The sequence below is a fragment of the Amblyomma americanum genome, chromosome 1 (genome assembly GCF_052857255.1).
Source record: "Amblyomma americanum isolate KBUSLIRL-KWMA chromosome 1, ASM5285725v1, whole genome shotgun sequence".
NCBI lineage: Eukaryota > Metazoa > Arthropoda > Arachnida > Ixodida > Ixodidae > Amblyomma > Amblyomma americanum.
The window spans coordinates 288,884,163-288,911,045 of record NC_135497.1 but is presented as its reverse complement, the minus strand read 5'-3'; the positions used below and the strand labels follow the sequence as shown (position 1 = coordinate 288,911,045).

General features: G+C 46.9%; 2 protein-coding genes across 8 annotated transcripts in view; both read left to right on the top strand.

Moving 5' to 3' along the window:
• Positions 1–26,883, top strand: part of LOC144115237 (uncharacterized) — a 95,040-nt gene that overhangs the window by 17,812 nt on the left and 50,345 nt on the right. For 2 of the 7 annotated variants that reach the window (XM_077649528.1, XM_077649527.1), the window contains exon 4: positions 10,573–15,310. The exons of 3 other annotated variants lie outside the window; for them this stretch is intronic. In XM_077649528.1, coding sequence (XP_077505654.1) covers positions 10,573–10,722 — 150 coding nt within the window. In that variant the 3' untranslated portion in view covers positions 10,723–15,310. Of the gene's footprint in view, positions 1–3,196; positions 4,149–10,572; positions 15,311–26,883 lie in introns of those variants that run through there. 2 more of the 7 variants (XM_077649525.1, XM_077649522.1) reach the window with 1 other exon arrangement.
• The window catches only part of LOC144115238 (uncharacterized), an 86,148-nt gene that overhangs the window by 54,155 nt on the left and 5,110 nt on the right, over positions 1–26,883 (top strand). The gene's annotated exons all lie outside the window — the stretch shown is intronic.

Sequence of the window (26,883 nt, the reverse complement as noted above, 5' to 3'; positions counted from 1 at the left end):
TTTTTTTCTTTGTTCAAAGTACAATGCTTATAGACTAGTTTACTTGATGCCTATGGTCATACTCTTGTGCTTTCTGGATTGGAGCTATTTCAAAAGACCAGAATGTGCAGGGCGCTGAAAAAAGGAGCTTTCTACTTGATGTAATAATTGCAGAAAGAAATAGAATGTTTTGTTTACATGATAACCTTAATTGCCGCTTTTTTGCAGAATCGGGAAGATCCATTTTAATGGACATATACAAATTCATAGAGAACTTGTCTGAACGTTTGCACTTAAGAATAGAGCTTGACTTTGCAGCTAACTTTGAAGGCACAGGGTTTTTGCTTGCACAGTGACCATGGACAGACTTATGTGAATGCGTCTTGTGCTTTAGCATTCCTAGCTAGGAACCTACTTAAATTCGTAGGTATTTGCAGTTTAATACTGTTGAAAATAATGAACAGATCTATTAGCTGCCATCGTTCTTTGGGTCATATTGTCCTCTGGGTAACATTTGATTTGCTTCACATATAGCTGCGTTTTCGCGAGATACCAGGTACTGCAATTATGTCGCCTTGTATCTTTTTCCTTCCTTTGTGCTTACTTATGATGTTAGCTCCTGCAGACACGAATCTATAACCAAAAGAAAAATGTAAAATATAACGATTTTGCTGAAGAAATGTCAAGATAAAATGTAGAGCTCCCACCCTCCAAGTAAAAAATCGGTAGAGATACTTAAGGCTTCTTAAATGTAGTGAATGCGAAAGCATGGCTCTATGTAGACGCCATGCTCGGTGTAGTGCCACCGCTGTCATGGTGATCCAACGCTGTCATGGTGGCTTGTCCGATTGATTGTGGGAGCCGAGGTTGTTTGCAATGATTTTTTTATGATTTCTGAGCACACACACTGAGAGGATTTTGCTTAATGGAAGTGGTAGCATTAAAAATGGCTCCATGTAGACGCCGGGCTCGGTGTAGTGCCACCATATTGCTAGCCCAGTGGTTAACTGATCCAATACTGCCATGGTGGCTTTTCCGATTGATTGTGGGAGGCCAGGTTGTTTGCAACGATTTTTTGTACGATTTATGAGTACACACACACAGACGCACACATACACAAAGACGAGACTTTGCTTAATGAGAGCAGTAATGTTTTTGCATTAATTTTGTGCTGGGTCAGTTGGTCGGACATTCTTTAAAATTTAAAATAGCTCAATACAAACCATTACAATATAACAAAAAGACGACAATGACAAAATCTATGCTACACATAATTGTGCTATTTCTGCCAAGATTTCATGTCACCACATCATAACCAAGCAGTGGCTTCAGGGTTTGAATCGTACTTCTTTTGACTCATGGTCGTAAGAGATTGTTATGTAAATAAGCATAATTCAATTTTAAGCTCCCACATTTGTAACAATAAGGTATGCACTTACGGGAATTGCTCCAGAACTACGATAAAATATTTTCTTTATTTTAAATTGATATATTGAGTTTATTCCACATGCCGGGCTTGAACTAATACTGCAGGAGGTTTTGTTAATTTGAACTTTTTTATAGCATCCACATTTGCAGACGTCACTTTTGATGTATGATGCCTGATGTTGCACGTATGATGTATAATGGTTGCATATATTATGTCAGGTTGCATGCACAAATTTGAACGGCACGCTTGAAATGATAATTATAGTTCCTAGTATAGCTCATGAGTATATACTGAGAAAGCCCATGTAATTGATTGAAGTCTGACTGGCTGTTGTTGCCACAGCTAGTCATTACAATTGCGAGAGTCTATGGCGGCATAGACTGCATTGTTATACAATTATTGACTCCTTCCTGAAGTGCTGAGCATGGAAAAGTAGCAAAATGAAGCTCTTATTACACTGCAGCAGAAAGACAAACTAGTGCAAATTTTTGTCATGCATTTAAAAATATATTAGCCTAGACAAGGTGCTTATTGCACACACTTATTGGGGGCCGACTCTCTTTAAAGAATTACTGAGTGTTGCTGTTTTTATTTCAGCTTTTCAGAAAAGGGTTTTTCAAAATCAAATGAACATTTTGTCTGAACTGAACAGTGCTCGGGCAGCAATGCAATGAACGGGAGGAGCGGCAATGCTCAGGATGCCAGAAGACTATCCCAGGCTTCCAGCATCCTGTGGGAAGGGTGTGCTTGCGCTTGAGGAGTACCTTCCATCAGAGAAAAAGCTGATAGACTCGTAAGCTTTCTTTTTCAAACCATAATGCCTAATATGTCATGATTGTTGCTGCTTTTCGAGCTGCTGCTGTAAGCCACTGACCAATAAATTGCTCATACTTAAGCAAAAATATGGCCATCATGTTGAAATTGCTCGTGTTGAAGCCATCGTGTTGAAATTGCTCATAGTTAATCCATAAGTTTGGCGTGGTGGTGATATTTCTTCCTTTATGTGTTGAGATTAGGAATAGCTGATCTACCTGGCCTATCAGTAGTAATGCATACAAATGCCTGCAGTTGTCTAGTGATTACTTTGACTGCACTCATAACAGCATTCTTTGTCAGCAACTCCGTCTCATGGGGGGCTAGATGGTTCATCATTATGGAAAGAGTTGAAAGCGTTAAAAGAATGTACACGGCAGGAGACACGAACGAGCACTTGTCCGTGTCTCATCTTTTAAATTCTTTCAACATTTTTGACAGCAATAAAGTATGACTGTCTTTAAAAGACTGCTTAGAAAAAGACTCAAGGCTTTAACAACTTCCGTGGTGAGCTTAAAAGAAAAGAACTGGAACTTTCATGGCTACCTAGACTAAAAAAAAGAGATTTATTTGAGCATTTTCAGTCGTTCAAAAATGCATGTGCACAGAATGGTACATATGTGCTCTATTAACAATACTGCCTCGATAAGCTGCCCGATTCATTTGTCCTTGAAAAAACTTGCACAATGCCATGAAAGTCTGTAAAAACCCTTGAACAATTTTGCTCTGAACCCTGCCTGCTTGAAACGTGCAGATGCTTGCAAAAGTGTGCAAATAATGAAAAACGACTTCGGTTACAAAAAGAAAAAAAAACAAGCGAGTGGCTTATTTTTTCTCACAATCTAGAAACGATACCTCTATTTCATTAAGGAGTAAGGAGGGCATAAGCATAGTGTAAAGAAAACAGCACAGACTGCTGCGTTCAGTAAATTTAGCAGTCTGATTATCTTGGGTCTTTTGCAATTCTACTTTCAGACTGCACTACCTACAGCAGTACAAGTTACTGCCTCTCATGTGTATACAGACAAGAACCAGTCTTGGATATATAGAGGCACCCAAGCCGAGGTTATTGCTTTGAAAAACAAGAAGATTGAGCGGGCCATTATCATCTGTCCTATGGTGTACTACCTGAAAAACCTGAGCTACCCGCATGCATTTTCGCAGAAACTTAATTTGTTGCAAAAAATCCTAAGTCCTCAAGATCAAATCCCATGTGGGGTTATCTCCAACCGATTGAAGTGCTTTTTGGCACTCTTCAAGAAAAAATAATTGTCTATTAATACGGTTGCAAGAAATTGTTCTGACACAAATGACAGATGTAGCAATAGATAATTTTCCTGCTGAAAAACTTCGGTGTTACACTGTTCATGTAATGAATATATATTTTGTATTTTTAATAAATGCTTCTTATTTCTTATTCTTTAGACAATAATTTGTTTTGCATCTGAGCAAAGGTCAGAGAACCTATGCACTTGCATTTCTCATGCTTCTGCGTCTGCCGAACGAGTTCGCCATTCCATCTGTAGCCATAGGCTACCGTATACACGCGGGCATAGTAAATGTATGAATCAGGAAGGTGACAAACCACAAGGCAAAAAAGCACGGTTAACCTAACTCTTTCTTTGATTCAAACACACTAATCATATTTATTATACGCAGTGAAATGAAAGTACAGTTCGCTGTAGATGAGATCCGAAACCACAACCTCTGCATGTCCTATGCGATGCTCTTAGTTCATTAAAAGATCATTGCGCCAGCCGTGCGGACGTTGTGGGTTTGAATCCCATGCAGCTGGGGTGTGCTGTATTTATCTTAAAGGTTAACTTTAAAGGTTTAGAGCAAGAGTACTGCGTAAACTTCGAATTTAGATGGTTTTCAGATGCCTAGCTTTAATTAGACATATACAAAATTTAAAAATGTATGTCTTTAATAATGGTTACACTCTTGGAGGATGCAGGTTAACCTCTGTGCTAAAAGTTGCTGTGTAACCTAGAAAAGAGCCGTGACCTATAATATAAAGGTTACCATATCTAAAGGTTATGCATAACCTGTAAATTAGAAGCATACAAAATTTGAAAAAGTATGCCTTTAATAAAGGTTACCAGATTAAGAGTGTAAGACGAAGGGGAACTAAGCACGTCATGTACCTCAGGGGAAATTTCTGGCAACGCCTTCAAAAAGTAATGTGCTACAGCAGCCGCCTCGTCCACAGCGATCGCTGTTTGCGGTATAGTCTCGAAACCCGCCGGAAACGTGCCTGCGACAACACACTGGACGATTGACCACCTTGCCTTGAGCTGTGTACCGGATCTTGCAAACTGAACTACATCAGGATGTGCACAAGGGCCGCACCTAGATCACCAAGCTTCAGCAGAGAGGGGCCAAGAAGCAGCAAGGTGCTGAAACCGTTCCTGCAGCTCATCATACTGTGCGCGCATAAAAAGCGTCTCGTTGTCAGCCCTCTGGGCGATTCTGAGTTTCGCTGCCGTGTCTACCAGGTATATGACAAGCGACGGTGCAGCGCATGCTCTTTCAGAGAGCAATGCAAGCGTCACTGCGTCTTCACGTGTTTGTGACCACTGTCTGCTAGCAAAGCCCTCAAAGCGTGTGACAGACTCGCATTTGAACGCGAGTTTTCCAACAGGCTAACATCTAGACGTCAAGGCCTGCTGGTTCTAGCTCCAGGGAGTGCACCGGCGTCGGCGGCGGCAAAGCGACAACGTTCGTCCACTAGACGTACACAAAAAAAGCGCGGTCCAGACTGCTGTCCTATCCACCGCTCCACAATAGTCAACCACATTTCGGGCCGTTTACGGAGCTCGTGAGCATCCCCCAGCGAAACTTTTTGTAGAAGACGCCGAAGCTCACGAGCGTTCCAGGTCGACCGACCCGAGTCTGGGCCTCGCACATCACCACAGGTGCCAACAACCAAATTGTGAATTCGTCCACGGTGCGATGTCAGGGCACGTTAAAGATGTAGTAGTAGTAAGTGGTTTTATTAAAATATTAATAAAAAGGAAGGGAAAGATATTTGCTAGCCCCGGCATCTCCCATCTGTACTGAAGCACCTGATCTGGGGCAGCGGAAGTAAAGGGTGGCAGGCAGAATGGTGAGAGGACAGTAAGAGAAGATAGGGGGAGAGGTAATATACACAAATTATTTACACAATTAGAAATGTTTGCAGGTTGTGCGCGACAATAATTCATGATGGAACAATAAAAACACACGCACAGCACAGTGTTGACTACAACTGGAGTGAGGCGTCCAGTTGTTAATCGTGTAAGGTAGAACTCGTGGAGCATTCGGTCACTGCGTGTAACTACCTGGCGCAGAATAGACGGGACGTCAAGCCCGTCTGCTCGAGGAATGCACAGAGGCTCACCAAGGACCGCTCACGGGTGCGCGCTACATCATGCGGCCACAACAGCGTCTTGAGGGAGTCTGGTAGTATGCCCAGCGCTCTATATGCCGCATGCATATCGCGACAAGCGTGGGCGAACGCAGAACAGTGAAGAAGCAGGTGGTCTAGTGTTTCCACTGCCCCACATCCGTTACACACATTGCTGGCTGAGATTCCGTTACGCTCCCGTTGTTCCCCGGACCACACGCAGCCAATGCGCACAACGAGGATCATTGCACGTTGCGACCGCGACAGCCGGTGATGCTGCTATGCTTTCACCTCTTGCGATGCCTGGGTCGGGGTGCTGTTTTCGGAGGTGTTCCTGCATGACCGCACGTATATCCTCCAGCGCAAGGGGCAGATCGCTAAGAGGTAGTTGATGTGCGTCGGTGGCGAGGTCGTCAGCTTCTTCGTTGCCGACGATGCCGCAGTGACCGGGCACCCACTGTGCACGCACGGCGCATCCTCTCTGCGCGAGGCGCTCGATGCGTGAGCGAATACCCCGCGCTAGGCGGTGCCGCGGATGTTGGATTGCAGGCGACTGAGGGCGGCGTGGGAGTCGCACAGCAGAGCACTCTTGGGTGGCGGTGGGCCGAGGGTGAGCAGAAGGTCCAGCCCAAGCCGGATCCCCATCAACTCCGCCGTTGTGGAGGAGCCCAGGAAGGTTGCGTGTTCATGGCTGTGCAGTCGGAGGGTGGGGATGGCAGCCACCACGGCAAGGGAGCAGCTGTCGCGGGCCACTGAGCTGCCGGTGTACACGAGGAGATGGTTCTGGAGCTCCTCGTGTATCACGGCTCTAGCCAGCTGCTGCACAGCTCAGAGGGGTGTGCTCCACTTTCCCGCGATGCCGACGATCTCGTTGTACCTCCGAGGCAGCAGGCCAGGGCGCGCAGGAGCCGTGGGGGGGGGGGGGGGGGGTCGGCCTTGAGTCAGTTGCTCATAGTCGAGCAGTGCCGCACCCATTCGTGAGCTCGGGTGCGAGTGCATACGCTGCCGCAGCGGGCCTCCGTTCGGTGCGCGGTGAAGCCTCTCGATGGGATTCAGAGTCCTGCGCGCTGCTTAGAGCACAAGTGGCCATGCTCCTGCTTTTGCCAACATTGCTGCGCACTGCGAGTTTTTGGGCAGGCCTAATCACACGCGCAGGGACTTGCGGCTCTGCAGCTCGAGTTTCTTCCACCACGGCTTGTGCACCGTGACGAGCGGCAGCGCATAGAGTGCCGCCTTTAAGTTGCGGCATTGTATATCCGCAGCGCGGCTTGCTGCTAAGTGGCCTGGCCTCGGGCAGTGAGCTTGTGCACGGCGGCGATGATCCGCTTCATCTGAACACAGGCCTTGGTCGCCGCAGGGCGGAAGGTAACGCGCCAGTCGATGTCCAGGCCTAGCTACCGCACCGAATAACGCCAAGGAATCGGATTCTCCTGCAGTGACAGGGGCGCAAGGTGCGTGCGCGAGTGCGAAACGCAGGCCATGGCCACCGATTTGCCCGCGCTCAGCGACAGACCAAGGCCGCGCAAGCTGGCGTCGACTGCGATCAGAGCTCCCTGAAGGCACCCACGCACGCGCAGCGCCGCGCCTGGTGGATTCCGGCACCAGAGAGCTATGTCGTCTGCATATATGGACAAGCAAACATGGTGTCTGCCGCTCGTGGGGAGGGAGGCCGGCACTACAGACATGACACTGCGCATGCGCAAAAGGGGTCGGGTAAACCGTTGGTACGTCTCCGGTATGCTCGTCAACAACTCCCGATTTTAGATAATTGAACCGTTTGGCAGCGCCACACTCATCATTTTTTGAACTGTGACCATTTAGTACATGTCCACTAATGCAGATGGCGCTACCTACTATATTTATCGCATGTCGCTGTGTTATTGCTATTATTGTTGTTATTTTGTGGACTTTGTAGTTGGCAATTGTTAAACGTTGATAAAAACAATGAGAGCACGAAATTTTAAGAGTGTATTTACCAGAAAAAACAAGCCGCGGAACGTTTCGAGAGCTTGTGTCCTTCATAAGCACAAAGAAAAAGGTAACTAAAATCAACTCGACAGTGCAGATTTCCCAAAAGCCGTTGAGTAAAGGCGATGCTTACCCCCGAATGCAGAAATCTAACTTGTGTCGCGCTTTGACTTCACTACAAGAAGTTGGCTTGAAGCACCGCGGCGACCTCAAAGCGATCAAGACTGCTTTCGCGTTTCATAGAGGCTCAGGCCGACTTACTTCGTTAAGTCAAGCGCGTGCTTGAACGGGAGAGCACTTTGCTCGTCTGCGAACGAGAGTAACGAACAAATTATTACTTTATCGCACATCACATGGAGAAAAAAGTATATATTTTGCTAAGCGTTCGTAAACGCATACATTTTATGCAAGCTTTCTGGAGAAAGGTGCTAATAGCGGGCGCTGAAAATCAGTTTTCTCCGTCTCTTGGCACGAATCATGTTTTCGGCTGGCAACATGCATCACAGCCGCTGTCACAGTTGACGAGAACAGGAGTCTATTTTTTTCCCTGTGCATGCGTTGGGTTCAGCATTTGTAAAAATGTCACAGACACCTTTGTCTTCCCAAGAAAGCACGCCCCAGCGTAAGGCGGCACCCCGCTTAACCATCGAAGAGAAGCAGCTCCTGTCATCGCTTGTGGACAAGTTCAAACACATCATCGAAAAGAAGAAGACCGACGTCTCGTCGTTGGCGAAAAAAATGCAACGTGGTTGGAAATTGCCAAAATGTACAATTCCAACCATGGGATTACGCGCCGCGATCATCTACAATTGAAGAAATGTTGGATGAATTTGAAACAATATTGGAAAGAAGCAGTCGCGAAAGAAAAGCGGGAGCGCCACATGACCGGTAAGCGTGCGTTGAAAGTTTTGCGTGGCTGGTGCATTTGGGGCGTGTTTACATTTCGCTAGCCCGCATGTTTTGTGTTCTATGGATGAGTGTGTGTCAGTTCGGTATACTGAGCGTAACTGCGGTCGTAAGCGCTACGGAGAACATTGTGAGGGGATCTGTGGGACTAGGACACGAAAATAAGCTCGAAGTGATGCTTTTCGCGACCTATGTTATTAGTTTCTTTATGATTACACGTACAGCGCGGCCGTAATAAAACGCGATAGCATGCGAACAAAATATTTCCCTGTCTCCTTACTACTGTATGCAGCTAGCATAATACATACTTCTGGCTAAACCGTTTACCGAAGTGCACATTCATCATAGGTTCCAAAGGCAGCCAAGTAGCAGGTGCTACGTATTTGTGTGTTTGCATTTCATTTCCAGCTGTTGGCACATAGTACGAGTGTACTATGTGCAAACTGTGTTATCATCGCAAACAGTATTCAAGCAGTGGCATGCACAAAGAGCAGCCGTCCTTTATTGGCTATTGACATGATGTCGAGCAGGTATGAGTAGTAGTTCAACGAAAGCGACACCAGCACGGGCTGGCGTGTTTGCCGTATTTTTTTTTTTGTTTGTACGAGACTAGTTTAATACAGCTCAGAAGATATAGTGGCGGAGTGCGATTTTTAGTTGGAACAGTTCGTGAAAAATTGAAAATGGTTTCATCGTCTGATAAAAACACTTCATTGCTGCTTAGGAGGAGGATCACAGCCTGCCTCCATAGACCCCGTGAGCGAGCAAGTTGGGGCCATTGATAGCCACATGACCACCAGTATCATCAACGAGTTTGACAGCGATGGGGCATATCAGCCCCCCGTCGAACGTTTGCCTGTCGTGAGGCTCCTGCAGCCGATGATTTACGGTCCAGATGACATGGACTTTGACTATGCTGGTAAGGTGTTATGTCTGTGGACTGTGCTGGAATAATAGGGAGGACATTTCCTTCTGTGTTCACATCTCGTGGTGTCGCAGGCAGCATGTAATTTCACAATATAACTGCATTTCTGTTTCTTGTGAACACCCTCTGCTCGAAACGCTCTGAAAAACCCCAAGCGTCTTGGCTTCCATCTCTTCCTGCCTCGCTTGGATGCACAAAAGGGCATGTGTGTGTGTGCAGGGATCCTGAACTGATGCAATAACGAATGCCAAAATTCAATTATTACGACTTGCTGTGTAGTGAAAGAGGATGCCAAAAGCAAGCACAGTGAGATGAGCTTGAAAACAATGCGTACAAAAAAGTTAGAAGTGCCTAACGTGGCATGTATGGATAGTGGTGCTGGAGGTGCCCAGGATTTTGCACAACCAAATTTGACGACTACTCGTATGTGTCTTGTACATCTTAGCAAAGAAGTAAACATGCAACCTTAATTTTGTGTCTGTTCTTCAACTGCACCCACTCAGGAAATTTTCATGCTTGCACGTCTGCAGAGCTGAAAGTTTTTTTCATCATGCACCCACTAATTTCTAGCACATTTGTTAACTTAATTTACAAACGTCGTAAACAGTTGGCTTTTGTACTTTTACTTCATTTTGATGCTAATTTCTGGCTTTTCTCTTTTGCGTTTTACTGTAGTACGCTGCTGTGTAGTTTCCATTTCTAGAATGAGCTTTGAAAAATATTCGGGGGTTTAGAAAGTAGCACCATTCATGACAGCATTTTAGCAAACAGGCATGAAGGCAGCATGAGCACGAACAATGGAACAGAAATGCTGACAGCGAAGGGAGCATTGCCAGTGCCTTTCTCAAGTCCATTGTGTTGTGATGTAAGCATGTCACAATACTCACTTGCCAGTTTTACATACTTTATTTCTTTTCAATGCACAGCTGGTCGTGAAAAGAAAGGTTCCTGTGCGGGCAGTTGCAGTGCTCTTTACACGAAATGCCATGTCTGTGGTGGTAGAGCACGATAACACTTGGGCAGTTTTTCATTGTTTTGTAGTGTAGGACAGCAATGTGAAGTCAAACGAAATGCCAAGACTGCAAAGTATGTGGAACTAATGAGTTCATTGCATACTAGCAACTTGGATTCATCTTATTTCACATCTCCCTTTGCTTAATACAGATTACTCGTGGGAAGATGCCAGCCACGCTGGCCAATCACAGCCACCAGCTGCTAGTGCCAATGAAAGTGGAGAACCTGCAGCAGCTCCAGAAAGAAATGAAGAAATCATCTCGCCAATTGTGCAGCCCTCCTCCTCCACCTCCAACATAGCTCCACTTGCTTCTGGAGTTGCAACATGGTGCACCCCTGCTAATGCATTAGACAGTGGTGACAGCTCCAAGGCTCCAAAGGGGCGGATGGCCCTTTTGGAAAAGACACTAGATGATGAGAACGAGGTGCGCGCGGGACTTCTGAGGGAGGAGCACGCACTCCGTCTAAAACTCCTCCAGGAAGACCATGACAGCAAATTGCATGAATGAGCCACAAAACAAGTTTCTTGAGCAAGTTCAAGAGCTCGAGCTCCAGAAGCTAAAAAATGAACTTTTAAAACAAGAAGCAGAGCTAGCAATCCTGCAAATCGAAAAGCAATTAAAGAGCAGCAGCTTTGCAAGGCGCTGTGCAGCAAGACACCGCAGGGTTGAATAAATGGAAATTCTGAGTGTATAGCAGCCGTCCTGTATATCCTGCTTGATTCAAATAAACATTACTTATTATTGTTAAATGTGACGAGTCTGAATGTGATGATATGACACCACTCAATTGCATGTATGCACGCTTGAGTTGTTCAAAGTGCATGGCTGGGTCAATGAAAGTATGCTTTGCTGCCGTAAGAGAAAGTCCTGCATCCTCAGCTTGACAGGCGTATTGGCTCCAAAGTGCTGACTTTTTAACTATTCAGTAGTGGCATTTGGCTCGAGCACTGCGACTACTAGTGAGCACAACTACCTGCAGATTGCGAAGCCGTAGCAGTTGGGACACAATAGTACCTCCGCGATTTGCTTCTTGGCACCTAGAATTACATGGTCGAGTGCAGCGACTTGAAAAAGGTGCTCCAATGATTGCGTTGAAAAGATGCATGGTACAAGTGAACTCTTAATACAGCCTGTTTGAGGAACATATCCTAACAAGCACTTCATAAAAAAATAGAGAGAGAAAATAAACTTTATTAATACAGAGTAATTACGCGGGTGATGCGGCCATGTGGAACGTACTGCTCACTGTGTTCAAATGGCACTTTGCTCATTAAAATTAGCTTCCAAAACCAGGCTGTAGGTAACACCACACGTCACATAGCCAAAAGTGGAAATTACAGCTAAAAAATTCAGGGGTCCACTTCGTTGACCTAAAGTGCGGTGAGGCGAAAGCCTTTAGCGCGGTGTTGCTGCCTGTGTCACTAATGTATGGTTAATATGATAATCAAGTACACAGTGGTTTGTGAATCTTAAATACTGAAGACACTGGAGGGGGTCTGGGAAGCATCCATCTCATTCGACGCCTTTCTGCAACCACTCTCCAGCATCCTAGACAAAGAGAACTATATGTGCGTTGGCAGGAAGTAGCGTAGTCGTTACCACGCTCGGCTGTGGAACGCAAGGATGGTGGTTCGAATCCCATCGTGCACAAAGAGTTTTTTCATATCGAGTTAGAGTGTAACGGACGGAAGGATAGACACGAGCATGAGCCATTAAAGGCTTTCGCCTTAACAGGTGAAGGCACGTGGCAGGGAACACTGCGCAAATGCACAAAAACATTTCTTGCATGCTGTGAATGCGCACAAGTAAGGCAGTTCCAAATCAACGTAAATGTTGCATCACCTTTCCATCAGCCCCAGGGCCTGCAGCTAGGGCTTCATATGTAACTAGGAAAGTTCATTCTGCGCTTGTTACTCTGCGGGCCCATCTCTGGAGTCTGTCCATCATTAGGCCCAAATGTTAAACGATGTCGAAGTGATTGAATCCCTGCGAACACAGCCAGTGCATTTCTAGAACAACCCGCACCAGGCATTGGCAGACTCTAAATAAGTATACAACGTCGAATGCTTGTTGACGGCACCCATGTCCCGTTACTCTTATCCGCCAAAGCCTGCAACAATTTAAACAGCTGGTAGATCCTGTAGAGTGGAAAGCACGAAGGCAGGCTGAAAGGCAAAACCTGTGGTTTAGTGCCTGAGATCCAACCAATACCAATACCTGCAGGCACAACTCGCAAGAACAGCCAGTCGAAGTGTTGTGCTTGCACATGGAAAATATGAAAGAAGTAACTATCTAGTTGGATCGCAAACCACTGAATGGCCTACAGAAGAAAATTGCACCCCTATTCCAGAGTGTGGTGGTACATCAGTACTGATCTATGTTCGAGGAAAACCGGCAGTCGCACTGCCTCTCATGACACCAAGAGAGCTCAACAAAATAGAAATATACCGTCACAGTCCTGCACTGCACAGAATGCTCCTAAAAGGGAGCAGAAAAGTTCTAAAAGAAACATTTTGGTGATGTGGATGGGACTCGCGCGCTATAATCGTAAGGCGTTGTCGCAAACTTTTGGGAACGACGACACTGTCACCTCGATACAATACATCCTGCAGGATGGACAACCCCGTGGGTGGGAGATAGTATGGCCTGAAATTATGTGGCAGGTAATTCTTGTCAGGCCATGTTGCAGATGGATTCTCTTTGTTGCACTAACAAAATGTGTTTTTTTCACTGTATTGATGCATTGTATGCACTATATTATATTCTAATAATCAGCACATCAATAATTCATTAGATAATATTGTATGTCTACGAGCCATCATTTCTGTATTACTATTTTCTTTGCTGCTTTGTATGTTGTTTCTTTTTATTTTTTGTAGCCACTCCCCTCTGTAATGCCTCTGGCCCTGAGGGTAAACGAAAAAATAAATAAATTGCATGCCCTGTGCAACAGTCTTGTCGATGGTTGCCTTTTGTTGCTCTTGTGAAGTCACAGCTGAGGATAGCAGGCAGACGAAATCGTCATCACCTGCTGTGATTTGAGCCACTGCATGATGTGGTCAGTAAAGGAAGGAAAGAGACAAGGCATCCACAACAGAGCTTTCATTGCCTGTACAGTACCTTACAGTGAAGTTATAATACGACAGGCGAGCTGACCAACATGAAATTCTCAATGAGCGATGTGCTGTTCTTTTTGTCGACAGCAAGGTGACAAGTGCACTGTGATCAGTTCGCAGAACAAAAGGCCGGCCCCACAAGTACACGTGCCACCGTTCACACGCCCAAACGCAAGCTAAGGCCTCACGTTCGCCACCCGAGTACTTTCTTGAGGTGTCAAGGTACGGAAGGCAAACGTAACGGTTTGCAGAGAATGGGCGTTGTCTTGCTGAAGCATCGCCCCGAGGCCATATCCGGAAGCGTCAGTCGTTACGACAACAGGAAGGGCAAAAATTCAGCACATCGCACGATGTCAGCATGGATTTCTATAGCTTGAAGCTTGATTCAGCTGCAGTGGTCCAAGAGAAGGCTGAGTCGCTTCCACGAAGCAGGGCGCGCATAGGTTGAACGAACTCGAAGTCATACGGAATAAACTTGGAGTAGAAATGTGCGAGTCCAAGAAGAGAACGAAGCTCACCGACGTTAGACGGAGCCGGAACCTTCGTAACCACTTCGATGGCAAAATAAAGTGGAACCAGTCCTTCACCGCTGACAACGTGCTCCAAGAATGTAAGCTTTGGAACATCAAACATACAGTTGTGATTCAGCTGGAGTGCGGCTTGCGACAGGTGCTGAAGTACTGCACGAAGGTTGATCACATGTTCCTGTTGGGTGGTGCCATGGACTATGATGTCGTCGATGTAGAAGAGGACCCCCTTGCATCCTTTCAGTATTAAGCCCCCTGCAAGTGTGCCATCTTCTGAAAAGCTTAAAGCACCAAAGCAAGGCCGAAGCAAACTCGCTTGAAGCGAAAAAAGGGCATCTTGGGTAATGAAGGTTGTCAATTCCCGACTGTCAGGGCTGTCCGGCCCTGGTGGTTAAGCCGAGCCAAGGCCCAACTTCAAAACACACTGCCGACTGGCCAAGCTATGCAGGAGCTCTTCTCTTTGTGGCAAGAGGAAACTGTCGACCACAATAGCCTTGTCCGGCTCCGCAAATCTTTGCACATGCAGATGGAGCCGTCGGAGCTTGCAAATCACAGGAGGAATGGAGTCCTGTACTCTGACTTTCTGCACATATCCGCGGGCTACTCCGAGTTCCTTGGTGAAGAGATGCTTGAAGCTCGAACGTAGCTCAGGAGGTATCAGGGGCGTATCAGGTGTCATGAAGACACTAGTGATGCACCTTTTATCCTCGTTTTTAAGGCCGCAATGGCATCCAGACCAATCAGCGTTATCTCTCCACATTACCATAATCCTTCCATTCACCTTTGTAGCTTGCTACAAGCAACTCAAAATGGGCTTCATATGGCAAAAAGATGTCAAGAGATATAACTCTTCAAAAGACTGAACAACACTACCGTCTCACCTAAGAGCGCCGCCGCTAACTTCGTCTATGTAACAAAATGTACTTCTCAACCCCGAATAAACAGTTCCTTTCCTGCTCTCGAATGAGTAGTTCTGCACTTTGAGTTTCTCCAACACAGTGCCCAAACATAACAATAGTGATAGCATTAAAGGACTGCAGACACCCACTTAGAGTTGCCATGGTTGCTCAGTGGTTACAGTGCTCTGCTGCTGAGCTGAAAGACGCGGGTTCGATCCTGGCTAGGATGGTCGAATTTCAATGAAAGCTAATAGTTAGAGACCCGTGTATAGTGCGATGTCAATGCACACTGAAGAATCCCAGGTGGCCGAAACTATGTGGAGCCCTCCACTACGACATCCCAGTAACCTGACTCGCTTTGGGATGTTACAAACCTCGCAAGAAAAACAAACCCAATTTTAGTTTCATGCTTTCTGCTTTCAAATGATGCATTAGAAATTAAAATGCGTGGCTCATCACGTGGTATTTGCCTAAGACCGCTAAATAATATATAATTGAACTTCTCTCATGCTGTTTTGGTTCATCAAGCGAACGATGCTTGTGACGTGTAGTTGACCTTTAGGTCACGTGAGGCACAAAAAACCTACAATATAAATCACTACACCACTCACACCACCCTGCTTCAATACCTGGAACGACAATAAATGATATATCAGCAGTTACATTCTTATATGATCATTATTTAGGGCGAAAGCCGTTAATGGCTCACGCTCGCGTCTATCCTTTCGTCCGTTACACTCCAACTCGATAAGAAAAAAAATTTTTGTGCACGATGGGATCCAGACCACCATCCTTCCAGTCTACAGCCGAGCGTGGTGACGACTACGCTCCTTCCTGCCAACGCATATGTACTTTTCCTTGTCTAGCACGCTGTAGAATGTTTGCAGAAAGGCGTCGAATCGGATGGATGCTTCCCAAACGCTCTCTGTCTCCAGCATTTAGGATTTACAAACAATTGTGTACTTAATTAACATCTTAGCCACACATCAGTGACACAAGCAGCAACACCGTGCTAAAGGATTTCGCTTCACCGCACTTTAGGTCAACAAAAGCCCCCCTGAACTTTTTTCTGTGTCACGTGATTAAAAGGTCAACTACACGTCACAGCCATCGTTCAGTTGATAAAACCAAATCAGCTTTAAGAAGAAATTCAATTATAAATTATTTAGCAGTCATATGCGAATATCATGAGGTGATCCATGTATAATAACGTATCACTTGAAAGAATAAAACATGCCAGCAAAACTTTGTTGTCTATAGTCCTTTAAAATGGCAACTACAAAAGCAAAACAGAATGACAGGAGCACATATTTCCGCAATGTGCGCTCTGACACTGCCCGCAATACTGGTGCACAAAGATGAAAAAATGGTCCGGTTGTCGCTCTAGCAGTGGCCATTAGTTATGGAGCTCCCATAGTGCAGACAGCTGTTCTGGAGAATTTGGCCTTCTGTGCAAGCAGTATGCTTGTAGTCGCCTCCTGCAAGGTCAATGCAACACTCTTAATTGATGGCACCAGAAAATTGGACCTTCTGTCAACAAATGCAGGAACACAAACAAGAAAAAATAGCTTTGTAAAGTGGGACAAGCTCAAAACTCAAGATCCTCACAAGCTGAGAGAAAATCTCAAGGCTTTCTTAATCATTGCAGAATGAAATTTATGATGTAGGTAGTACACGTAGGAGCACTCTGCAAGGGTGTTTGACTCAAGATGCATGAAACAACATGGAGAATTCTGTATTTTTTACCTATGTGGAGCTCTTTTGGATCAGCAGCCGCTGTGCCTGCGTGTCCGATGCGCTGTCGATGAGGTCGTCAACAGGTGGCAGGTACAGTGGCCTCCTTGCAGCTGCCGTGGTGGTAGTGTTCAGTGCAGCTGTGTTAACAGGGGGCTGTGGCTCCTTCATCAAGCAGCTAAAGTTATGAAGTGCTGCACAGGCTGTTATTATGCAGGCCGCTTTCTCTGGCCTATGCTGCAGCCCCATGCCCAGGCAAGGGAAGCAGCGCTTCCACACTCCTAATGCCCTTTCGACATTGCAGTTCCTTGTCTTGATGTGGGCTTTCTGGTACCTTTGTGAATAAATGAATATTGCGCTCTGCCCTGTACGGTTGTACTTCGTTAAAATGGACACTTTGGTTAGCAAGGAAAAGTGTTGATAAAGCGAGTCGTCTAAAATAATGAGTAATGAATAAAAATAACCAAAAAATACTGAAGATTATGGACTGCTTCTATGCATAGTGGCGGGCACTGAAGGAAAAATATGGCAATCTTGGAAGCTGAACACCATTATTTTTAAAATTATGCGATGCAGGTATAAGCATGTTAGACGCGCCTAGTGGTCAATGAGATGAAGTATCTTGTACTACATGTTCAGATTCCTTCTGGTGTGTTTGCCGGGCCAGGGTCTGAGAGCAGCGTCATAAAGCATGGCTGGCGCCCATATCCAGCATCTCCCAGCAGCACACCAGGCACCCGGCTTTCCTCATACATTACCCGCACGCGGGAATTATCAAAAATGCGACCGTCTTGCACTGAACCTGGCCAGCTGGCAACGACATCGAAAAACTGGAGCTGTGGTCCAGTGACAGCCTGCATTAAGCCAGCAATATACCAGTCAGCACAACCAGGGCCGCGTGCGGCGCCTATTAATTCCTGGGCTCGGGATAAACTACCCCTGCAGTACGGACGCTGTTGGCACGGTACTGCTTTATTCAGAAAATCCAGACCACTTGCAAAAACCACTTTCCAGGGCCACAAGCAATAAAACGAACGCATTACAGCGCTTGACCTGTGGTCTGAATGGTTAACAAAGCTAGATACTCAATCAGTCACTGCGTTTAAAAGAAAAAGCTGAACCTCGAGCGCAGCACTGCTATCGCGCTCAGTATAAGCTGCGGTGCGCTGGCGCTTTACCGGTCGCTCGCGCGGTGTAGGTATAGCTCATATTGAGTGCGATAGCACACAGTGACATATTTCCCAATATTTCATCCACCAGCGCACTAGACAAGCAAGATCACGGTTGTACGTTCGTGGCGATACGAAAAAAAGGGACAGCAAGCGCGTTGCAAGAAAAGGCTGAAAATGTTCATTGCTTACCTGCACGTTGATAGAGAAGTAGCCTTTCCGGTTACGGAACACTTCTGCGTCTTCACCACCGGGGCTTTTAATCCGAACGTGCAGGCAGTCTATGCACGCGGTGATTTCCGGAAACTCTGCCAGCTCGTAAAAGTCGCACATCACTCTGGCAAACTCGGACGCTTTGGGGAAATGGACGAGCATCGAGCGCAGGTGTTTGCCTATTAACACAGTCATTTTGCCAACTGCGGAATGCGCACCAGGCCTCCTGTCACTGTCTGGAAAGTTCCAGCTGCATGAAACCGCAGTGCCATAAGTAGCTGCAGCATGGGAGGCACAGGCTGTTCCCTGTTGTCGGCGCACTCTTGCACAGGCAGCGTGGAGAGCAACTTGCGCACGGCGATCTTTGAAAATCTGTACCGGGCGAGGAACTGGTCTTCACTGTACAGTTCCGTGGGGTTGCCCCGATCGCGCAAGGCTGGTCGCGGAACTTTCGGCAACGGATGTGCCCCCGAAAAAGCTACATCCATTGCGTAGCACGCGACTTCGAAGGAAGAAATCCTGCGAGCGACGACGTTCCTGCGGGCTGCCATGTTGGAAATAACGCAGAAACTCTTCGAAGTCGGTTCCAAGCCACCCCAGACGCAGACTTGAAATATGGCCGCCCTCGGTCAAGCCAAGTAAGAGCGGAGGTCGCCTTCCAAGTCGAGTAAGATTTATGGCACATGATGAAGCCGTCTTGAGAACAGCGCAAGTCAAGTACGAGTCAAGTTATATTTCTGCATTCGGGGGTGAGCCATGTAGAGCGAAGTATTAAGTTTCTTCACGCAAAATCTCAGAATTTCCATGTGCTGGTTACCTGAACAGTATAGTATCTTCTTTTCAAATATTTTGAAAAAAAATGCTGAATTTCGTCAGGAATAACTGTTAAACTTAATGAGGCGGATGAATTCTATTTTCACAAAGTAAGGACGATTACGCGATCTCGAACTGTGCAAAACGTTGCCGTAGGACAATGCATATCCCAAAAGTTATTGCAGATTAGATTTCACAGTTTTCTACGTTTTTCAAACACGCGTGTCCAGTAAACTAACCTATACACATGTTTCTAAAAGCTTTACCATGCTCATTAGCATCAGATCTCAAAGTATCTCGAAAGATTTTTCTCTAGGTTGTGGGAATACACGCGAATCCCCTGTCCAAATGCAACGGCCGCGAGTAATTATCACCCGATGATATGCACGCGCCGTTCGTGAGGTTTGCGAGGGAGGGCACTCACGCCGCCCCTGCTTCCTTTCGCGCCCCGCAGCGACGCCACCGCAGAGACTTTCCCTCTTTCCCCCCAGCACAGAGAGACCTCCTCTCCACAGCAGTGCTCATCCCACGCGGCCCCTCAGCCAGAACTTCCTGGCCAGGCCAACCCCCAAGAGACTGTGTTGCGCAACGCCTTGCGCCTCATAGAGAGCCTCACGGGTATCGTGCAGAACAACCTGCAAACACCCGCTCCAGAGGCGAGACCGAGGCTACGGGTGGACCTTCCCAGCTACGGCGGCTATCACGATCTTGTCAATGGCAACGAGTACCTGGATCTCATGCTGACCTACCAGCAGGCGACGGGGCTTACCGATGGCGAGGTTTTGGCGCGTGTCGTGCCAATCTCACTGATTGATCAGGCTGCCCGCTGGTTCCGCCTTACTGGCCACCGGTCACGCACAATGGAGGAATTCCGAGCGAGGTTTCGCGAGGAGTTCTTGCCCGTTGATTACGACCGTCGTCTGCGGCGCGAGTTGGAGCTGCGTAATCAGCATCCGGACGAATCCTTGCTTGAGTACGTGAGAGCGATGGACGAACTTTATTGTATCGCAGACCCCCAGCTCCAAACGGCGAGAAGGTAGAGCGCGTCACGCGACAAGCTCACCCTACCATCGCATCCTACCTATGAGGCGTGCAGTTCGGGGACTTCGACGAACTCGCCTCGGCAGCAAAGCGCATACAGGCGGACATACTCGCCTCCCGCGCGTATCGGCCACCACCGCCAGCGTCGCAGGCACTTGAGCCGCGATGCGCCTGGAACGGAGATACTCTTCGCATTCGTTCCCGGGGTGCCGAAACGGTTGCATTCAGTGACGGGCAAGTGAGAAAAGGTTGGGAATTGTCTGACCGAGCTCTCGACCCGTAGACGTACGCTATGCGGGCAGCACACGCTGCACTTAGCCAAAGTACACAGAATCGGGACCGACATGTCTACCGCAGGACGACGGTACGCCCGGCAGGGAGGAACGGTCAACCGGCTCGATGCGACAACTGCCTCGCCTGGCAACGGTCGAACACCCTCTACTACCGGTGCAACCAACGAGTGCATTACGCCCGGGAATGCAGACGCCCCGTGAACCGAGAGCACGCGCTTTCGGGAAACGAACGGAGCCGCCGGTGCGCAACACTGCACAATTGACGGCGTCAACAGCGGTGCTCAGTGAGTCACACGAACTTTTAGCCCCGCTGGCTTGTCGTTTGGAACCACCCAGCGACACGCCAGTCCCGCTTATTGAGCTTACGGTTGCTCGACGTAAGTTCATGGCTTTCAAAGACACAGGAGCGAGCGCATCCTTGTTTGGCGACGAGCTATGTGAGAATCTCCGTCGGAACGGACTCCGACTGCGAGCAAGCAACCTCACTTTCAGATTAGCTAGCGGCACAGCGCACGCGAGCAGTGCCGCGCGGCTTGTGGTGCGGTGGGAGAAACGAGTTAGGCGCCAGAACTTCGCTCACTTCCCCGGCCTATCGGTTCCCATTATTTTTGGTAGAGACCTCCTCGTCAAGACTGGCATTGTTATTGACGTTATTGACGTTAATATTATCTGGGCCCTTGCGCAAAAATCTGTCCGTGGCAACGAGGCTGCCCATGAGCTAGCTCGGGATCTCTAACACCGAGCAGCTCAAGAAGGGCCCCTCCTCGAGAACCACAGAAGAAAAGGGCGACTAATATCGTATCAAGAAGTCACTCAGCACTACAAGCAACACCGCAGGCTAGTTCCCCCGCCCAGTGTGAAGCTTAATAATCAGCAAACGGTGGCGTGGAGACGTCTTCAAACAGGCGTCTACCCGCACCCAATAATAATTAAACATATTATCCCGGGAATTGAGGCTGACAAATGCAAGAAATGTGGAGCGAGAGGGACCCTCGACCATATTATTTGGGAGCACACACAATCCCCAGGCAGAGCGAATAAAATAGATGGTAGAGACGCCTGGGAGACATTGCTGCAGAGCCCGTATCCTGAGCACCAGCTTCTCGACGTCCAACTGGCTCAAGAGGCCGCCGGGATACAAGAAATCGAGGTCAGCATCTGACGTGGCAACCCTGTCCACCCAATCCCTTCTGGCTCCCATCTCTCGATTGAGAGGCAGAGCCCGAGGGTACGATAGTCTGTCAGTCACTCACTCACTCACTCGCTCACTTTTCTTATGGCAGGGTTCGGGTGTCCACCGACATATGTGAGACAATTACCCATTTGTCATTTTTCCGGTTGTCCTGCTCCTATAACGCATGCATGAATCATCTCCTTTTAGAACGTCGAAGCACCTTCTATCGAATTATTCCAAGAATTACAGTAATCGGACCCACTAATCCACATTAATTAATCCACTGATCAGGAGTAATGCGACGCAGTCTATTTCCTCGGGTGGAGCATAAGCAAAAGCCATCACCTTAACCGCCCCACTGCTCAGGGGAGGAAGACCATGAAAGACAGGATGAGATAAGGCTCGATGCTCAGCGCAAACAGTATTAGCGATGGGAGACAATCCTGCGAAACCCACGGGTGACAAGGAAGGGGGAACTCTCCCAGTCATCCTAGCGAGTGCTGCGGATACCCTCGTGTGCCTTACGAATGAGCTTATAGAAGCCTTCCTAGAACCCGATAGCCCTGAGTGCTCCAAAACTGTAACCTCGCCCGAGGCGATCAAGCGCCTTTTCCTGATCTAAAGAAACAGACCTCCCACCAAGCGCTGCTGGGTGTACGAGGTAATATTGCGAGTGAAGATGAAAATTTGTTTTTGGAGAAAGGAAATGGCGCAGTATCTGGCTCGCATCTCTGCTGACACCTGAACCAAATAGTAAGGGGAGGGATAAAGGTGGGATTGAAAGAAGAAAGGAAGAAAGAGGTGCCGTAGTGGAAGGGCCCGGAATAATTTCGACCCCCTGGGGATCTTTAATGCGCACTGACATAGCACAGCAAACTTGCACCGTAGCGTTTCGCCTCCATCGAAAGGCTGCCGCCGCGGTCGGGTTCGAACTTGGGAACTCCGGATCAGTAGCCGAGCGCCATTACCACTGAGCCACCATGGCGGGTAATATCGCGAGTGACGAATGAAACTGTTATTCTCTCTGCCCGTTACTGAGCAAGCTTGATCGTAACCCATGAGGGTCGCCATCACACCCCTCAATGGCGGACCACAATAGCTGCAAAAGCTTTGTAGTCCACGTTGAGGAGCGGTACTTACCTCCAGTCTTCCGGTCGAAGCGACCCTGGGCCGCGTTTGGCTAGGAGAATAATTGTTCCGTTCCAGAAACTGCCGAGAGAACCGCAGCTCTCGAAACACCACCGCAGCACAAGCAGCACCGGTCAATGATCGAAAATGTAGTAAACCGGCGTCGACGGCAAAGCGACACGATCATCCGCTACATTACGCACAATGGCAAACAAAATTGCGGGTCGTTTATGGAGATCGTGAGCCAGACACAGGTGAAAATAAGTGAAATTCTGAAGTCACCTACAGCCATTACGTACCGACCTTATTTACACGCCGGAATGCGAAATCATTTCAAAATGTGTTATTCGATCACCTCAGAATGAGAACAGACGAAGGACAAAATATAACGTTATCGGTCTCCGCGGCAACGTTTCTCTTCAAAAACAATTTTCCGTGTACATGCTATATATTTGTGCATAAACCGCTTTCGAGATCGACAGCACTATTTTTCAGCTGCAGGGGTCTTTGCGTTGATCCTCCTAAGATCCTAGAAATATTTGGGCTAAGGAAGTCAAATTATCATCTGGATGTTGTTCCTCAACCTTTTCCGGCACGCCATTAGCTATTTCTTGCCATCGCGCATAATGATGATATTCAAAACAAATGTATTCAATACGGACAAGAATGCATAGGAGAACCGACTAAGCTGAAATCCGCACGGTGCCAGCCTGCTAGCCATAGCATAATTTCGGAAATGACCGAAAGGCAGGGATACTCTCTCTTATTATCAAGCAAACTCAACTTCGTCGCGAGCTGCGAAGTCTGCAAACCAACGTGGTACGAGCAGTGCTAGCATACTCACTAAATACGAATGACACAAGATGGGAGGTTCATCGGTGCTCGTCCGCTTTAAAACACCGCATCGCCAGGCGACAACACCGGTAAAACGGTGCACATGACATAAACACCGAAGCAACACCAGCTAGAACTGACGGTGTGCTAACGAGGACCGCAATCGTTTATCAGCCGTCTCTAACGGAGTGGTTGTCGCCATTCGGAACCTTTCGAACGGTGTAGAAAAAAACACCGTACGGCAACTGAGACAGAGCGAGGTCGAATTTCTGCTGCGGTTAAAAAGAACGCACCAGTGGAATTGTGTACTTTTATCTGTTTCGCTTAGTTCCGGAACGAAGCAGCAAGTTTTGGTTTCGGTCGTGATGCAATCGACAGAAGGCGGCGCAAAGGATCAGAAGACGGCGAGAGAGTCGTGAGTGCGGACGCTGAGACCGTGAGCGACGTAGGCGCTAGGCCTAGCAGCGCCAGCGGGGCCGTCTCGGATTGCGTCGCAGAATTGAGCACGGTGGGTTGTCTGCAGCCTCTCTTGGAACGGATATCGTGAGCGGCGACTTCGCGCTTGACACTGCTGCTTTTCGATGCGCGACGGGGAAAGGAAAGATGGATGCTTAACCGAGTTCACTGAAGTGGATATCGAAAACGACGGCTGAGCTTGCCCCTCGCTCTGGTTTGCGAATGGCGGTATGGCGCCGTTGTGAGCGAATTGAGACAAGCGCTGGCTTTGCCACGCCCTTGGCCAGCGGGAGAGAAATTTTTAGTTCGACACTGCTGCCCGGAAGGATATTTTTGAATCCCTGCCGCCTCACATCCGTCTCGCCGTCATGGTAAGTGATTTTGCGTCTTAAATATCGTTGTACGATAAAGAAGTGAGCAGGCTTGTGTGGAGCGCTGAAGCAGTGTGCTGCGGAATGGAGCAAAACATTAGCGCAGTTTTATTAACGACGCGCTGCCAGTGTATGAGTTGTTTTATAGGACTATGCGCCAGCGCTTGAGAACCTGCATTGTCAGTCAGTCCCACTGCCTGCGTTATAAGTTCGCCTTCATTCCGCAAAGCACCGCACGAGCGCTCTGTACAAGTCTGCTTGCGTCTGCACTGAAGTACACCTTGCAAGCCGCTGTAGTTTTTCGGCATTTTTATTTTAGTGCCCTCCGAAGCATTTGTGTAATTTTAGTTTGTATATGTGCAGCATTTTTGGCCACTCTTAATTTCATGCATGTTCGCAGAACGAGGTATGCGGCATCGCTATTAACATAAAAAAATCAGGTTGCTTTTTCTAAAATGCCATGGTTCCCCACAAAGAAACATAATTTTGCTTATCATGCGCGTCGCAGCAAATGAATGTGCTCAAAGCTTCTGAAGTGCATACTTGTATTCTGTCGTCATAGATTCGGCCGCCACATTTGGAATTCCAATCTGATTATTTGTTGCTTTCAGTCAATGGCGCAATCTCTTTGTCACTGGAACACGAGTGAAACCGAGAACGCAACGCCTGTCAGTTCTTGCCTTATGTTCTGCGGTTCGTTGCGGCATGACTTCGATGGGTGCAGTATAAACGTGCTGTCACTATTTGTGAAAATATAGCAGCTGCTTTAATTTCAAAGCATCACATACTTCATTGCCTTGCTCACCTATCATTATTGGAGTCAGTAATTCGAACGACATACATTTTATTCATAATGATTTGTTTGGTATCAAACCTGCCTGGACATTGTTCTATACATGTTCTAATCTATGAAGAACTCCAAGGTTGCATCAGTACAAGCAGTACCAAACAGTTCAGAGTTAAATCGCAAAGAAAGATGCCCCCTGCAACACTTGTAGGTATTTTTGTGCAAATTATTGGTGGACATAGGCTAGAACTGAAATTTTTGTACGAAAATAGCAGCTCAGTATTTATCTGAGCATCTGATGACTACCTTTTAGGCACAGAATTTAATCATATTTAGTCATTTATGTCACGAGCCTTAGCAAAGCTTGGGTTTTGTGATTTTTTTTTAGAATGGGGCTGGCACAAAGCCCTGGTGTTTCGTTATCTTGCGAAGAGGCGGGATGCAAACAGTGACAGTAAGGAGCTGCTGACCCCAAAGGGATTTTCTTTAAAATTCAGGCATAGTTACTTGTGCAATTAAAAAAAGACAATAGTAAGAATAAGGAGCCAGTGTAACTGCTGCAACTATGCTCAGTTCTGAAAATACAGTACTTGCACGACTAAACCAGATACAGCGTACTGACACGCTGCTATTTTGGGATTTGCATTGCTACTGTTTCACTCTCACGCGTGTTCACTACCACTCTTTTCAAATAACCAATAGTCCAATGTTGAGACGGTTGTGGTTTCTTTAGACCTGCACCAAACTATGGAGAGACGACCACTATTATTTTCTTTTGCGACTGTGGTTTTTTCATTTTATTGACAAAAGGTAATGAGGTCTGGATACGGTGCAGCTGTTTTTTATCTTCAGTTGGAAAAGTGTGTTTTGTGTTGTAGTCTTCGATGGCATCCAATCATTGTGGAGTGCTACTTCACAAGCTGTGTATAATGGCGATATACACTTTGAACAAAACCATACCAGTTTTGTATTTTTAGGTCTTCATTATACACATGCAAATATGATTCATGGGGAGTACTGATTGTTGCTTCCCGGGCTGTTATAGGTGCTCAAAATATGATTCCCTAGAGAACATTTGCTTCTTCGATGCTCAGCAAAAATTCCTGTAGTCGCCATATGTATCAAATGTCACGAATAAAGCAAGAGTGGTAGCTTTCGTGTGCAGCTGTACCTTTCGAATACGCAGTTTGTATCACGCTCCTTTATGAGCAGTGGCTCACCATTGTTTCTTTAGCCTCTAGTTCGATTGCAGTTAGGCTGTTGCTGCACTGGTTGCAATTAAATGAGATTGAGCAGCTCAGTTGTCTTATAACTAGAATATGGTTTTCAAATCTTTGGCAGGGAGGCCATTGCAGCATTTTAACTTTTGCATAGTTGTGGTGGCCCACTAAATGTGATCATGGCTCCAATGGACAAATCGTATGTACAGTTGCACCTCTGTAATATGGACACTTTGGTTTCAGAGCAAAATTCTCGCAAAGTGATTCATCCATACTAACGAATCATGAATAAAAAAGTTTTGATACAAAACTTGTCACCAAGGTCTCTTGCACATAGTGGTGGGCAATGAAGTTGAAGCTAGACAGTGTTGATAGCTCCAAGTACATTAGCCTGGTTACCATTATCTTTAAAAATCGGTCAGTGACATGTTTGAACCTCGCATTTCTTTGACTTTATTCTTGAAAAAATTGGGTTGAGCATGGTTTTTTTATGTAAAATTTCTCACTTTGAGGAGGGGAGACCACCCCCTCATGAATTCATCCCTAGGATAGTGTAGTCATAATGTACATTATACTGAAATGCGACAGTATTTTTTTGCACTTCTACAAGTGTTAGAAATGTCAGTGATATTTCGTTTTTAATTTTGCAGGACCAAGCACTTATAGCATGCCTCCTCACATATC